The sequence below is a fragment of the Lepisosteus platostomus genome, chromosome 8 (assembly GCF_059453375.1).
Source record: "Lepisosteus platostomus isolate fLepPlt1 chromosome 8, fLepPlt1.hap1, whole genome shotgun sequence".
In the NCBI taxonomy this organism is placed as follows: Eukaryota; Metazoa; Chordata; class Actinopteri; order Semionotiformes; family Lepisosteidae; genus Lepisosteus; species Lepisosteus platostomus.
Window position 1 is genome coordinate 32,467,614 of NC_142618.1, and position 17,049 is coordinate 32,484,662.

The following is a 17,049-nucleotide window of genomic DNA, read 5'->3' on the forward strand; positions in this document are numbered from 1 at the left end:
AAAGCTTCCTCCATCAATTATGATGTAGGAATGGGGGTCAGGGGGCGTCATCAAAGCCAATTCAAACAAAAGCCATGCAGTAAACTTACTGCATTACGTTGTTGTTTAACTTTCGAGATGAGTTATAAGTCTACAAAAATAACTACCAAAAATTTGTTTAGATACATTTAAAGTGCTTTCTAGAAATTTTACAATTCTCTTTTTTTAAAGTGTCTTCTTTCTTTTTCTTTCATTCAACTAGATACATTGCTATGACTCAGAGGTTGTTGACATATCAGTCTTGAGCAACTGTGCTCTACTTCTGTACTTAATTATGAAAGTGATCTTCAGCACCTACTGTAGGCCAGTACTTAATTTCTTATAAGCTTCGAAATCCTCTAATTGAATTGTAACTGAATTGGAAGTGCCAAGGTGGACTACCCCTTTGTATAGATTCTGTGGTAATGTATTGTATTCATGCTACAATACATCCAAGTGTCTGTCAGCAAATCCTGTGTGAGTCTTTATACTGAATGAATTAATTAAATAGTGAAGCTCTCTTTTTTGGTAATCTCCCAAAGAAAATAACTTTCTCAAGTGTGAATTCATAAGTACATTTCCATGTAGGCAGAATGCTAGATAAAATACATTAGCATAGACATACTTCTGTCAAATTAAGTTCTGCTAAATTCCTGACCCTTTTCTTTGTCCTATTGTTTAAACTTTTGGAAGAGGTGTGTATAATCATCCCATTTAACAAGCATTCATTTGTGATTAGCTATGAGTTACTTGAATAATAAAAGTAGACTATTATTCTTTCTGGTTAGTTTTCATTGCAATCGCTTCACTGGGACCTTGAAATTGTGGACTGACAATTGTACTTTTACCTGTTTGAATTAACTTATCTAAAGCACATCTTCACAGAGCCCAGTGATGGATTTGGTCCCTGGAGTATTTGGAGTCCATGCTCGCGGTCCTGCAGCGATGCAGCGGCTCCAGCAGTGAAGTCCAGGTGGCGACAGTGTGAGAGAGAGTCCTGTGCTGGGGAGACACACCAGGAGAGAGCCTGCAACCTGCCCCAGTGCCCTGGTACAGCCCCTGCCTCACGCCGTGTTGTTAGCACAGGCAGTACTTCCCCATTTCTCTTACTGTTTGGTAACGCATTGTCAGACTCGGTGTGTATTGAATTTTCTTTTCTTCCCTTCAGGCCTGTAAATCCAATGTTATGTGCATGTAGGTGTAATTTGTTACTATTTCAAAAAGAAATAAGTACATTTTAAATATTTGCACATTTTAGGTCCCCAGGATCTAGAATTATGAACAAAAAAGCAGACGTATCCCCAAACACACTACTTCAAACCAGCAGTTGAATCCCATGTGCTTAGTTTTATTTGCACATAGCTTTTGTATTGGAAAAAAAAAACAATTTGGATAATGCCATCAATTGTTCTAGTAAGTAAAGCAAACGTTGATATCTGCGCTGTGGTGTGTTGTCAGACGGTGTGCCGTGCCGCGGCGAGGAATGTGCAGAGAGAAACTGCTCATGGACAGCATGGGCGGCATGGAGCATGTGCTCAAGGACATGCGGTGTTGGGCAGCAGCATCGGATCAGAACCTACCTGGCACCTGGAGTCAATGGAACGTGGTGTGATGACATCCTTGGTGGAAACATTGAGACCCAGTTCTGTAACATCAGAGCCTGCAGGGGTGAGTCCAACAGGCAGGCCGCTACTGTACTGTACATTGATAAAGTGAGTCATAGAGTAATGGGAAATAAATGGAGAAATATCGGAGGTTCAGTGCTGAGAGCTCTGATCAATGCCTTTAAGTGCAAAGCTGGGACTTTTGTCAGGTTATACAAATGTGATTTTCAACATTTCATGGGGTACTTGATTGACCCAGGGGGAGTTTATCATGTCTCAGTAAGACAGGCTGTGGTTGGTGTGTTTCAGTAGGCACAACTACAGTTTGATTTGTTTTTCAGTGGATGGTGGCTGGTCTCGTTGGAGCCCCTGGTCTCGTTGTGACAGGATGTGTGGGGGTGGGCGGTCAATTCGAACACGATCGTGCACCAGCCCCCCCCCCAAGAATGGGGGCAACAAATGTGAAGGGGAGAAGAACCAGGTTAAGAACTGCAACACCAGACCCTGCGGTGAGACATGATCAGAAATGGACTTCGCTTTGTGAACTCCTAATATACTGTACTGTTAACACATTATATTATTACTGTCTAAGTACTCTAAAAATTCTCTGGCACACTCATAATACATGTTTGTATTTATTATCATATGCAATCTATTTTGAGAGTCATTGTTGCTGTACCCCAGTCGGTAACATACTGATAAAGGGCCACAGTCATCTTGGTTCAGCTTTAAAATAGTAACCCCAAAGATCTGATAAATTCAATATCATATCAGATTAAGAATTGGTCTTCAAGATAACCTGTAACTATACCACTCAGTACCTTATGAGCAGTAGAATTGTCCTCATGAAGAGCCTACTTTCACAGAGCGTCAGTACAGTTTACATTGGTAGTTCTATACTGTTGAGCAGTATTTTGTTAGCACTTGAACTGTAGAATTCTAGACATACTGAAGCATATAAAGCACCTTAGAAGAAACCCCAGTAAGACATTATAGTAGTCTAATCGTTATGATGAATCCATATTTCAGCATCAGATGAGCAGAACAAGGATCCAAGCAATATTGTGCAGCAGAAGAAAAACACATTAAGTATGCTCTAAACATACAGTGCACACCAAATTATATCATAGAGTCAAAAGTAACACAAAGGCTTCTAGTTTCCATCAAAGGTATGATTTCAACACTGTCAACAGCAATACTAAAGTCACAAATTTTGAGAATATGATTTTGGAATCCTGCTGCATGAGCATAACTTCAGTTTTGTCACAGTTTAATTTAAGAAACACCTGTTATATCAGTATCTTAATATGAGGAAGACATCTACAGTATGCAGTCAGAAACTCCCTTTACAGTATAATGTTTGATTTTGTCTACAAATGTGTCTAAGAGTCATTAGTATAGTAGTGAAACCCAGGTCCATTGTGGTAAATATACAATATGACCAAAAAGAAACATGTGAATACAAAATAGGAAGAGATTGGAGCTCAGAACACAGTGGAATACCCTGAGTACTGTACATGTACAGTATTAACATCTGATTTTCAACAGCCAAGATTTATGCTTTAGAATTGTATTGTACTCAATAGGGGGTGTTATGGACAAAAGAAGAGGTTATGTAATAATTCTTCGTCAACTAAAAGGCAAAATCGTTTGTCATGACAGCATCTGGACAACAAGCGATTTCTAAAAGTTTAATAACACACCCCACTAGTCTGGAATACAAAGTGATGCAGTGCAGTTATTTTAATGCAATACATCATTACGTATGAAAAACTTTAAAAAAGCTAATATTTATGACTACTATTTACAAACTACTTTTTGTGCTCCAAAATGTAATGTCTAACCTTTCCCCTCTAAGTTACTGTAATGGCCAAAACCCTAATGCACTTAGAAGTTTGCAGAAATCTTAACAAGTGGAAGCAAGGACACTTTCAGCAATTTTCATAATTAAGTATGATTTCTTAGCTATTTCAAATAACTAATCCTAATCTGGTGACCAGATCTTCCTAATGCTAAAAAGCTTTCGTCCCTAAAATTTGCATCTGATCAACAAGGGTGACAAACTTTTCCAGGTAGATGTAATAGGGAATATTAATTTCACAAATACAGTATGAAACACACAGATCATTTCCCAAAAATCTAGTCTTCAGTCATCTCTAGTACCTGATTTTTTTTTAAAGAGTTTAGTTTGATGTGTTATGAAGCTGTCACTTGCTGTCTTCTGTTTTACTTTTCAAAAACCTTTTGCTAAATGATTTTATCACAGTTTTCTGGGGCAATTGCCTACAGTTGTCAAACCATCTGGTGTCCACTTGGTTGTGTTTATTATCTACTCCAATATCTCTCTCCATGAGACTTTGGGATGCTTATTTAAACGCCTCAGCTGTCCAAAAGGCACTCTATCTGATATTCTCCTGCTCAACAGCAAATAAAATAGCTTGATAAAAATAATCAGCCTGCAAATCAATGCTATACCCAAAAAGAACAATATTAATTGGCTGCCTAGTTGTTTCCAGGTTGAAACTATTGTAACTTCCCTCCTGAAGAATATTACAAATCCTCTGTATCTCTTTTTCAAAATGTTCCATACTTCACTGAAGTTAAACCCCACATATGGTCTTTGTATACAGTACCTCTAGAAGGTTCTTACCCACAGTTTGAAAACCTCTGACTATTCCCTAGCTCCAGCCATGCCTTTCACCCTTAGGCATATTATCTACAGTATGAACACAAGTGTAGAAGTGAACAAGGTATTCACATGCTATTTTTGTTCTTACAATGCTTCCCTTCTTACAATGCTCTCAAATTCCAGATGACAGTGGCTGTCCCCCAGGTCAGCAGTATATGGAGTGTGCAAATCGGTGTCCGCGGCTATGTTCTGATCTCCAGCAGGGAATCCTATGCCAGGACAATGCAGAATGTCAGCCAGGCTGTCGCTGCCCTCCAGGTGAGGCTGACACCACTATGGCAGAAGTGGGGGTCTGTGTATGTACAGTGTATACAGTTATAGTCCCTTCTAGGCACACGCATAGGAAAACAAAGAAAGGGAAAGAGAAGAGCAATGATTTGGCTTCTGGTTGTCTTGTGATGTTTCAACTTCAATTGATTGAACAGTAGTTTACAGATGCGTTTTCATTAAAGAAGAATGAGAAGAGCATGAGATAACTCAATGACCATATAAAGAGGTCCATTGGAACTCACTATTCTGTAAGTCATTCTTTTACATGCTTAGTTCTGAATGATCCACCTGCTTGTCTGCTTTCTAAGAATTAGAGACATTGCTGATTCTGCAGCATGTTCTCTGTTTTTTGTAACACAGTCGCAGAAAAAAAAAACATTTATTTTGTCCTAGCTTTCTCTACTGTACATTATTGTGCTTTTATCTCCGACTGGGACATTAGTCTAATGCATGTGCCAGTCACTGTTTCTTTGTTTCCTGTGTTTGTAGGCTTACTGGAGCAGGAAGGAGTGTGTGTACAGTCCTGGCAGTGTGAGTGCACAGATGCTCTGGGGCAGAGATGGGCTCCAGGGAGCAGACATCAAGAAGGCTGCAATAACTGCAGCTGCGCAGAGGGCCGTCTGTCATGCACCAACCACAGCTGCGCTGCAGCAGCCAGCTGTGTCTGGAGTGTCTGGTCCCCCTGGGCCCCCTGCAGCACCTCTTGTGGGCCAGGGCTGAGGACACGCTTCAGGTGGATACCAGCACATTACACAATGCATAGTTTGTTGCATAATTACAGGTGCATCTTGGAGTTATAGTCAGGACTCTGGTTGGTTTCAAGTCTCCAAATTACAATAACACTCATATCCCCCAGTAAGGAACTTTATCCCAATTGCTTCAGTCCACCCTGTTGTATGATTGGATAGCAATATTACTGCTTACTAATATTCCAGTTTATTAGACTATTAATATATAGTCTATATATAATCCTAGTCTATAATATTAGACTAGGACCATGGACAATTCTGTACTCTTTGCTTTCTTATTCCTGATGTGACTCGGCCCTGCAAAGGACTTTAAGTTTTAATTTAACATTTAACTTAACTTAACAATGGCTACACTGCACTGGATTGAACTGGACCAAAAAAATAGCATTGGACTCGTTGGAGTCAAATGGATTGGACTGCCACAGGCATGTGAGAATGTACTTCACTTTGTCAGGAAACTGTCTATAGATCAGACTGAAGAACTACAGTATTATAGTCTGGACTGGGTTCTAGCTGTATTGGATTTGAAAAGATTTTATTGTATCACTGTGGAATGAATTTGTTTGGGATACCCTGTGCTGAATTACTTTGAGAAAGACTAAAGCATTCTGATTAATTGAACTTAAAAAAATATGTGGCTTGAACAGAAATGTATACCACTGCAGTAGACCACAAAGAAGATAGTTAAAATACTTTACCTTTTTCCTGCCTGTTTTAATACATTGCAGGGCAGTGTGTATGAAGTTTCCAAATTTGACATGAATTTGAATACAGGACGTCTCATGGTCATTCCTGTTCTTACCTTTGTATGTCCCTCAAATATTGAGTTGAAATATCTCCCACTGAAGGTTAATGGTAGTGTTCTGGTTTGTATCAATAGGTCGCAGACCTCAGAATTAGCTGACTCAGACTGCCAATCAGAAGAGTCCCAAAATAAACCATGTGATCTGGGGCCCTGCCCTCCCCTGTGTGTCCGTGACAACGAGGAGCTGTCAATAGGAGACACGTGGTTGCAAGGAGAGTGTGAGCAGTGGTGAGTGGCGTTGCGGGTATGAAGAGGAAAAAGTCAGTGGGGAGAGGAGGCAGGAGAAATGCAACTAAGTAAAGGTGATGAAAAATCTAATGATATAAAAAACATTACAAAAGAGAGGAGGCCATTGAGCCCAAAGGGGTATGCTGTATTCTATAGCAAACAAATATGACCTGGGTTACATATTTACAATGCAGAACTGCAGAACATTGAATCCAAAACATTACTTATTATCTGAAACTTTATAGACAAGGTCAGCCACGAAGAAGAGAAATCAGCAGTGCTCACCTTAAAGTCTAGTCAGTGCTGTATATTTCCCACACCCCTGAGCATGTGTCTGGCCTGTGAGACAGGAATAATTTTTGCTCTGCTGGAATCTCTTGGCTCCAGTGGATCAACAGAAAATCAGCTCTGCTCCAGTCAGCTGTCTCCATGCAAGACATTTTCTAAGTTACTTCATATGAAATATTTTCTAATCTTATGACTTGCTCTGCTCCAATGTCTCTTGGTCCAATGATCACTCTTCCTCCATCTCCTAAGTATTTCTCTTTTGCAGTACCTGTACCCCTGAGGGAGATTACTGCCAGGACATTGATTGTCAAGGTGGGTCTCTGCTCAGTGAGCTACAGTACTAGACTGCAGGAAACAGGGCATTTGTTTATGGAAGCCTAGGGTGAACAAAGAGAGAAATGATATCTAAAAACAAGACCACATAGTGTACAATATGCTCACTTGAACGTGTGAATGTGTTTCAGAATGTGTGCATAGTACTTGTATCATTGTGTCAGGATTACATTAAATAAAACACCTCTTAGAAGTGAGGCACATACAGTTCAGAAAAACATTCACCAGGTGCAAAGAAAAACACCAATCAATACATTCATCACCACATTGGACCAACACCGAATGATAATAAATATGCTGTACAAAAGAGAGCAATCAAATACCGGTTACACCTAAAAAGCAGTGACCAGCACTTCTTCCACAACACGGCCCTACTGAACAAAGAGCTGAGCCCCAGAAAAAAGCCCCCTCAGTCAGCTGGTCCTGAAGATCATTGAAACTGGCCAGCCCCAGGACAGCACAACTAAAACAACACAAATCAAAGTCAAACAGAACTACCTTACACAAACTGCAATGCTACAGGACCCTAAAAAAACAATGCATACTACCTGAATATCTGATCAGGGTAAGAGTAAAAAAAATATAAACAGACCCTGATGAAATACAGGCTCAGTGACGACAGCCTGGCCAAAAAAAAGGGTAACACAAATGGACCTGACTTCCCAGAGAGGACAGGCAATGCTCCCACTGCGAGCAGGGAGAGGCAGAAACACTTTCTGGAGCACTACATGAAATATTCTAGGATTAAACAAACATTCTTCCCTAAAATAAAAACTATAAATCCAGAGTTCCCACAACTGCCAGAATCAGAATACTTTCCAATCCTACTGTGATAAGGATAGGAATACAGAGTACAGTATGTGCTTCGTTTGTACAATGAATATTCCTAGATTATTATATCGTTGTCGGTTATAATATAATGAATGAAAGCACATGTTAAAGTAACACTTTTCTTTTTAATGGAATTCTAACTCAGTTCACCATATATTGGAAAGCAACATTCAGGAAAGTTTCAGGCGTGAGGAGTGCCAGTGCCAGTTAACAGCCTTTCCTGTGTCTGTTGCAGTGGATGGAGGCTGGACGCCCTGGTCCGTGTGGTCAGACTGTCCAGTGACGTGCGGCCGGGGTACTCAGATTCGCACACGTGCCTGTATCAACCCCCCACCTCGCAACAATGGCGCTAACTGCCTCGGGACAGAGAGAGAAGCCCAGGACTGTGGCTCACAACATTGCCTTGGTATATCCTCACACGGTCACCCTGGTGCACACGCTCCATCAAACGCATCAACTCACTCCCTGACAAAGCAGATACCGGCCAAAATACCAAGACAGATTTATATACAGTACAAGGCATCAATTAGGCAGAATCACTATCCAATAATATTGATTATGGACAATTGGAAATTATAGAGAAAAGAAAAGGAGGCGCTTTATTAACTTAATTAAAGCATGGAAATAGAATTTGCCATGTTTGAACCATGTTTGAAATGTTGTAGTAGAACTTAAATAAGTTATTAACAGGCACACAAGTGAGAAGGGACAGAGGACCTTGTCCTGTTTGTAGCCTTACTTAACTGTTCTATACAGTATGTCTCTGTCTAGTGAACACAAGAACACAATCTCTCTTCTTTTGTTTCACTAAAATGATTTATGCCGGTATATTTATTGGACCTCACTGGCATACTAATGAATTGAATAAATTATATCATCTGGGAGTTCAGTACAAACCTTTGCAGATGGCCTCACATGATAAAAAAAAAATATTTAGTCCATAATATACCTTCCATGCTTTCTCTGTGAAATTAAAAATACTGTACCTTGTAAGGTAACAGGTAGTTTCTGAGAATATTTACTCATTCTTTACATCTTTCTTTCTCTAAGTCAGAGATATTTCTCCCTTTTCACCCCTCTCTCAGATGAGCTGTGTCCCTGGTCTCAGTGGTCCGAATGCTCACGGAGCTGTGGCGCGGGGGTGTCATCACGGCAACGGACCTGTCTGTGTGAGGCCGGGAAGGAAGGAGATGTCAACTGTCCCCCCGAGACAGAGGGAGAGAGGGGGAAAGAGGAGACTCAGCTCTGCTATGTTCAGCCTTGCCCAGGTCACTGCACTCTGCTGAACACACAATTCCTAAATACACAGGTCCTCTGCTCCACACTAGCCTACAGTGTACTGTACATATTGCTACCTGAAATACTGTACACACACAACACTGCGACTGAAAAAGCACAGAGTTTAGAGTGGGGTTCCTCAGTGCATTTCTGTCAAATGGAAATAGTAATTAATAAAAGTTCTTATATTCTTTTGACTGTTTTATTAACTACACAAATCACCCTTACACCACATATTCCCATCATTCTACTCTCTCGTTCTGTTGTCTCATGATGTCTATTCACTATACTACAAAAAGGAGAGCAGAATGGGATGAGGCCAAGCTGAAAGTTGTTAAGCGCAACTTTAAAATTAGCCGTACAACAGACTAGGATCATGAGACAAAACTAGCTATTATAGCTAGCCAGTCACAAATAGATGTTTTTGTTTGTTTAGGCAATTTGTAAGATTTTCAAAGTACAGTATTAGCATTAATATAGTGGCATACAGTACAGCACAGGTCAAAGTACAACCACAATTACTGTATTCACAACACAAAAGTGAACTGTATTATAAAAGTTGAGTACAAAGTAGAAGTATAAAGTACATCAAGGTATCCCCTCAAACATACAGCATTCTGAAAGAACATCAATGCACACACAACACAGAGCTACAGTATATCAAACACACTGCAGTTAAATACTCAAAGTGTGCAATATAACCCAATGACCGATATCCCCTTAACTTTGTCTTCATCTGTCTCTGTGCAGACTGTCCTCTGTCTCAGTGGAGTGAGTGGACTCCTTGCTCCTGTGTCTCTCAGCGGCAGCAGAGGCATCGTGTATCTCTGCCTCCCACTTATAAGGGGCAGCACTGCAGTGAACTGCAGACACAAAGCAGAGCTTGCCAGCCCGGAGACTGCCAGAGTAAGATGTCTCTGCCTGTATCTGTGTTTCATTGTGTGTGACTGTTTGTTGGACAGTCTCTGTGTTAGACATTGTACAGTATGTGCATTGCTGCCTCTTTCTGTTCTATTTGCCTTTCTGTCTGTTGTTTTTTCAGACACAGTTTTTCTATCTTTTGAACCTAATATTGTTTTGTTTGATAACACATACAGTAATTGTGTTGTGGGACATTGCTCTGATGGGCACACTGTCTGCACATTTCTGTCTCTGTGTGTCTCTGCTTTCCCGTCTAACGCCAGGTCTGTATGTTTTAGAATGTGAGGAGCCATTCCAGTTCAGTGCTTGTGGCTCCCCCTGTGAGAAGCTGTGTGCACTGCAGGGACAGTCCAGGGATTGTGCTGGGAAGGGCCAGTGTGTCCCAGGCTGTTATTGCCCTCAGGTGGGTATTCTGTGATACTGCAAGTTCAAGGCACAATGCAGCTTTGTAGTCATCTTGCTACCTTGCTTTAATACATTGAATGTGAGGATGTAATGGAGAGCCTGTGTGTTTTAGTTTGTAAATGTGTGTTTCAGGGTCTGCTGGAGCAAAATGGGACATGTGTTCCCCCAGAGCAGTGTGGCTGTGTACATCTCCTGTTCCCTGAGACCGGAAGGACTCCCATCGCCATCCGAGTCCAGGAAGGCACTCTGGTGAAATCAGGCTGCAGGAACTGGTGAGGGGGGTTGCTCGGAGGAGAACAGACATTGTTTTGGGATGCCAATCATCTCACACAGGAGCGAATTCTTATGTACTGTTGTATGGTTGCTCCACATTGTTCAGAATCACTTTGGAGTCTTTAACTGCTATTTCTTTTTTAAATGAGGTAGAGGCAAGTTTATTCTCAAGTGCATTCAGGTTTGTTTAAAGAAACAGACACTGTGCTACATTATAAGGAGAATTTAAGTTAAATAAAACTAGTGGAGAAATTGGTTGATTATGCCTATTTATTTTATATCAAGTGGCATACAGTAGTGTAATACTTGTTAGTGCCTGTTCCTCTTAGCTCTGGGGCTTGGGTCTGATTCTGGGTTAAGATACCTTCTAGGTGGAGTTTGCTTGGTTTTCTCCAAGTGTTTGTCTCCCTTCTCCTGAAATACACAGTTTAGGCTTGATTGGCTAATATACTGTACGTTGCCTGCTCAGGGTTTACTCCCTGATCTCATTAGCTGACCAAGCGTGGCATGATAGGCCATCTTCCAATGACAATGTGTGATATATGGAAGAACAAAGATTTAATATAACATCTTGGTCTAGAGATTTGCTTTTGAAAAATCTGTCCAAAACTATAAAACTTCAAATCCAGCAACTTCAGTCCTACTTGACTTCTTGATCCAGATAAAACCATAGAAACCATAGTCTGATTTCTTTCTGAGTCATTTAGCATGGGTGGGATACCAAGGTCAAATAATAATTGGTTATACTGTAAATCTGCACTGTCAAGTGTATTAGAGAAATTGAAATATCACTAATCTGAATATGAGTAAAATTGCAATGATTTTTAAGCTTCTGTTTATTGCTACAAATATTACTTATAGTAGTTTTGCTCTTGTTACTATTGTTACCATTATTAGTAATATTGTGTTTCAAAAAACACTTGAAAAGTCAATAATTTATTGATTCATACAGTGCAAGAAAATATTAATAGTTTCTACAGTTCAGTACACATGTGGGTGAAGAAGTCTAGAAGAACACGCTCTGAACCAGTGTCCCACTCTAACCCTGTCCTTTGTTTCCCTGTGCATCATGGGAACAGCATGTGTCAGGATGGAGCCATGCAGTGTGACTCACAGCACTGTGAAGGTAATGCTCTTTACAGTTTCTGGTTGCAGGCCAGATATTGTGTTTAGTATTATAGCAAAGGTTTCTTACTTTTAGATTAGAGCAGTCAGGTGTGGGGGATCATCACATATATTAAGTTTAGCAACAATAATTAATCTAATTGAGAAAAAAGTATGAGAAATGATTAACTATAGAAATGCAATACATTGATACTTAGGCCTATGAACATAAAGCATTTCCCGCAGTTTAACACAAATTCTTCAAATTCTTTATTGTTTATTAGAAGGAAAGAAACTTGGTATGGTGGGAAATGTTTTCTGAACTGGCCTTCACCGACAGTGAAAAGCTTCTGTGGCTGTTTACAGCAGCAGTGATGACAGTGACAATGATCGTGATTAAAAGCTGATGACAGAGGTGATAGAAGCAGCGATGACGTGAAATGACAGTGATGCTTGTGAAATGTCAGTGATGACTCTCCAGTGTCTTTAAGATGACACTGTCCTAACCCATCCTTGCTTTCTTTGTGCTTAGTGTCTCTCAGTGAGTGGTCAGAGTGGACACCCTGCTCCCCCTGCAGGCCCGTGGCATCTCTGCACTTGGTCACAGCACCTCTGCTGGAAGACAGGCAGTTGGTCTCAATACAGCGGCGATATCGGGCCTGCATGGACCTAGATACAGGGCTGCCTGTGCCAGAGGAGCCAGAGCAGTGTGGGGCAGACCTGGAGGAAGAGCGGGTCTGTCCAGACCCAGATGCCTGCAGAGGTAAGACATGAGCTCCTCTCATTTTTCTACAGAATTCAGACTTGTGTTTCAGAACACCTCATTTAAGATGAATATTTGATTGCTAGAAGAACTAAATGAACTTATGCCCACTCAGACAAAGGACAGCACGAGTAGCCTTATTTGGGGGGGGAAACCCTTGGATGATATAGTTATTGTGGAGCCAGAGGGATTTATATCTGTGATCATGACACTGATGGTGTTAATGATCGTGTAGCTGACACCAAAATAAGCAGAGCTACAAAAAATTGAAGATGGCTTCAACGCAGCATACAATGATAAGTGATATGTACATTACAGATTGTAAGAATCATTATGATTGATGCTATTCTTTAAGTATCCTGTGAAATTGTTTTTATTGTTTATTGACCAATTATTACTGTAATTCTCCAAACAATAAAGGCAAGCTACTGTATATGCCAGCAAATTAATGTCTAAAAGTATATGTGAAAAGTATAGAATATTTAAATCAGATTAAATAATGTTAAATTGACCTTACCTTTAGTTTATTGAGCACAATTTGTTCTCCTCCACATTAGAAATTAAATCCTTGAAAGATTGGAAAGCAACTATGTTAATTTCTTGTCTTAGAGGTATTTCTTGAATACCAAAAGTATCTTAGAAGAACCTAATCTGTTCATTCTGTAAGAGTGATTGTTTTTAGAATTAGTGTTGACAAAGTTTCTATAATAGACTACTTATGCCAAAATTATGTATCAGTGCTGCCTTTGTCATTACTGAACTGAGAACCCAAAGACGCAAATGTAAATAAAGTGTATTTATGGATGCAAATAGGAACCGAACCAAGTCTTTATGCACAGGGTTGTGGGTGACTGGAACACACTGCACAGACATGTTGTTGAAGCTGGCTCCCTGGGATCTTTCAGAAAAATGCTACTGTACACGAGATCCTTGGATTATTTTACTAATAATAGCCAACTACGAAAGATGGACATCATGGCCTCCCTGCCTTTGTTACAGTATATTCCAATCTTCTGTGTGCAACTAATTTAGACATATTTATAAACAGCTCATGCAATGTGATTTTGTTGCCAGTGAGATGAAGGAAAATTTTTGAATATCTGAAGGAAACATTAGTTTATACACACTGACTCACAAGAATTAAGCTGAGTCCATGCCAAGAAATGTATCAATCTTAATTTCTTCACAAAACCCATTCTTAGCCAAAGCATCTAGACAAATTCTGAAGGATTAATGAGTAATTGTCTTCTGCATGTACTCAAAATGTGTGCACTGTAATGTGGGAAAGGATCTGAATTGTAAGGTTGTATTAACGCATTTCATAGTGTAAGCCAGCAGCTGCTGTGTTTTCCATGTTGACTGTGCTCAATTGTCCTTTCAGATGTGTGCCAGTGGACTGACTGGAGTCCCTGGAGCACATGTAGAGAGCCCTGCAGTGGGGGTTTCCGACAGCGACAGCGGCACCCCCAGACCTCCGCCCCCGTGCCCCACTGTCAGCACCCACAGTTCCAGACACAGAGCTGCAACACAGCACTCTGCCCAGGTAAGCACACTGATTGCTGTGGCTCTTAGGGTCAGAGTACTGACCCAACACCCCTGCCTCTCAGTAAAGAGATAAGAGAACTGGTACAAACTGTGCTGACCCTGTTTGTGTGTTTCAGGGGAGCGGTGCGAGGACCGGGGGAAAGAGTTCAGGGCCTCCTGTGCCAATCAGTGCCCAAGGAGCTGTGCGGACCTCTGGGAGCATGTCCAGTGCCTACAGGGACCCTGCCACTCTGGTAATGGAGAAGACTGTCACTATGTCTTCAACGCTCTCTTAACTTTCACTGTGTCAGGCCATCAAACTCTGTCCTGATTCCCTCAATCTCTATAAGCCTTCATCATCACTTTCTGGCAACAAGTTCACTTCCCTGAAATCAGTGTCTCACCCCATCTCTCTTTTCATGTGCGAATTATCCTTCCTTTCCCACTTCTCTCTGTGAGTGTGAAACTTGTCTTCATGTCTGTCTGCCTATTCAGCCGTGCAAATCTGCACTGATGCTGCAGAACCTGATTTTGCATTTTTATTCCTTGATACTCCTTGTGTGGGTATGTCTCTCAGGGTGTCGGTGCGCAGAGGGGTGGCTGCTGCAGGACGGCTCATGTGTCCCAGTGTCGCAGTGCCGCTGTGGGGTCCTCAGGGAGAATGGCACCCTGGAAATACTGCCAGGAGAGAATGTAACGATGGACTGCAACAACTGGTGAGTGAGTTAACATAAGAGGAAGAGAGGAAAGAGAGAGGGAGGGATGGTGATAGAGGAAGAGAGCAAATGATAGAGGAGAGTGGAAAGTAGCAATGGGACAACTGACAAAGCTGGACTACCTGCCTTCATTTATCTCCCCTTCACTTTTTCTCTCCTCCTCTACCCTTCTTCTGCTGCTATTTGCCTCTCCTTCTTATTCTCCTTATCTGTGCTCTGTTGTCTCCATTGTTGCATCCTTGTCTCTGTACCTGCCCTCTCTCTCCTTTCTTGTGCTCGATACCTTCTCATTTCTCTCCCCCTTGTCCGTCTCTCTTTCTCCACTCTCACCTCTGTTTCTTTTTCTGCTTGCCTTGGTCTCTCACTTTGTAATGCTCTCCACCTTCAAACTCTCCATCATCCCTCATCTCTCATTCCACTCTCCAGCTCTTGTGTGAATGGCACCCTGCTCTGCACAAACCTGAAATGCCCAGAATACAGTACCTGGAGTCCCTGGAGCTCCTGTTCAGCCAGCTGTGAAGAGGGGCAGAGGACCAGGACCCGCACTTGTCAGGAAGTGCCTGACAGCCTGCCCTGTGCTGAGACGTTCCAAACCGAGCCCTGTCTGCTGCAAGCCTGTCCTGGTCAGTATGATGCCATTTGTCTTAGCCTACAGAATTCATAATCACATCTGCTGCTCAGGTCTTCATTGCACACTTACATCTTCATTACTTAATAGACCTTGTTATTGCTGTACTGGGTTACAATTACCACATTCAAGGTCTGTAATCATGGGAGTTATGTGCCAGTAAACTCTAGAACCATTAATTAAACTTGCTTTTTTACATTGGGCACGTGCTCAGGATTTCAGCGAGTGTGTGTTCAGAGATAGGGCGTGTTTTAGTTTCACCATCAATATGTTAGATTTTGTGGTTTATAACAATAATTATAAGTGTAAGCAATTTTCTGGACACTCCACTGAAAGTGCTTTACAGGTAATGGGGACTCCCCTTCACCACCACTAATGTGCAGCATCAACCTGGATGATGCTATGGCAGCCATAGTGTGCCAGAACGCACACCACACATCAGCTATTGGTGGGAAGGAGAACAGAGTAATGAAGCCAATTCATAGATGGGGATTATTAGGAGGCCATGATTGGAAAATTGGCCAGGATGCCGGGGTTACACCCCTACTCTTTTCAGGCAAAGCCCAGGGATTTTTAATGACCACAGAGAGTCAGGACCTCGGTTTTACGTCTCATCCGAAGGACGGCGCCTGTTTACAGTATAGTGTCCCCGTCACTATACTGGGGCATTAGGACCTAACATAGACCACACACCTGCAGGGTGATATGGTTGCTGATACAATGAAATACTCATCAGGACTTTGAGGTGGTTTCAGGTAACTGATCATCACCTGATGACAGACTAAAATGGCATTTTTAACATATTGAATTAATCAGTGCTGGGGTGAGTATATCAGTGTGTCTCAACTTTGTGCCTTACTTTTTGGGTTCTCTCACTCCGATGTCCTCCTAACACACCTCAGCGGGCTGTGTGCTGAGTGAGTGGTCCTCCTGGAGTGAGTGCAGTGCCACTTGTGGTGGAGGAGTGTCTCTACGCAACAAGACAGTCTTACAGGAGCCAGAGCCAGGAGGACAAGAGTGTCCAGCCCCATTGGAGCAGCACACAGCCTGTAACACAGACAGCTGTGAAGCAGGTAATGCACTATTTCATACACGATGAAAAGGATTTTGATAAGGCAAGACTTTTCACTTGAGCCCTTTTCTCTTTCATATCCTTCTCCATCTCTCTCCTTTATTCTCTCCATTCTCTCCTTCGTTCTGCTTTCCTGTTACTGTATCCTCTCTCATTCTCAATTGTCCTTATTTCTCTCCTTCCCTGCTCTTCTGTCATTCCTTTTCTTCCTCTTCCTCCTTTCTCCCTCCCCCTAATCCTCCCTGCGTCCCTACATCTGCTCTGCATCCCTTCCCCCTCTTTCTGTAGAGTGTCCTGATGGTCAAGTGTTCAGCAGCTGTGCCACCTCCTGCCCCCACACTTGCACTGACCTGTGGCCTGAGACGCAGTGCCTACTGGGGGTTTGTCAGCCAGGCTGCTCCTGCTCATCAGGGAAGGTCAGTGGGAGACGAGAATGTCTGAGTGTGTCTGTGGTGATGCTGGAGGACAGTTTTTGTTAACATTTAAACACCCATTAAAAAAAACAACAGAACAATACAAGCATAGGAGCTCTCACACACATACCAAAAAA

At 41.8% G+C, this 17,049-nt stretch overlaps 1 protein-coding gene across 1 annotated transcript in view; it reads left to right on the top strand.

The window, feature by feature from the left end:
- sspo (SCO-spondin) overlaps positions 1–17,049 on the top strand; it is a 130,347-nt gene that overhangs the window by 101,121 nt on the left and 12,177 nt on the right. Inside the window, exons 87-106 of the mRNA XM_088644421.1 lie at positions 904–1,068; positions 1,477–1,686; positions 1,964–2,131; positions 4,435–4,569; positions 5,071–5,314; positions 6,211–6,363; positions 6,917–6,963; positions 8,051–8,221; positions 8,901–9,083; positions 9,844–9,999; positions 10,293–10,417; positions 10,552–10,691; positions 11,772–11,818; positions 12,329–12,559; positions 13,941–14,102; positions 14,221–14,337; positions 14,661–14,799; positions 15,226–15,422; positions 16,330–16,500; positions 16,788–16,915. Of these exons, the coding sequence (XP_088500547.1) occupies positions 904–1,068; positions 1,477–1,686; positions 1,964–2,131; positions 4,435–4,569; positions 5,071–5,314; positions 6,211–6,363; positions 6,917–6,963; positions 8,051–8,221; positions 8,901–9,083; positions 9,844–9,999; positions 10,293–10,417; positions 10,552–10,691; positions 11,772–11,818; positions 12,329–12,559; positions 13,941–14,102; positions 14,221–14,337; positions 14,661–14,799; positions 15,226–15,422; positions 16,330–16,500; positions 16,788–16,915 (3,089 nt within the window). The remainder of the gene's footprint in view (positions 1–903; positions 1,069–1,476; positions 1,687–1,963; positions 2,132–4,434; positions 4,570–5,070; positions 5,315–6,210; positions 6,364–6,916; positions 6,964–8,050; positions 8,222–8,900; positions 9,084–9,843; positions 10,000–10,292; positions 10,418–10,551; positions 10,692–11,771; positions 11,819–12,328; positions 12,560–13,940; positions 14,103–14,220; positions 14,338–14,660; positions 14,800–15,225; positions 15,423–16,329; positions 16,501–16,787; positions 16,916–17,049) is intronic.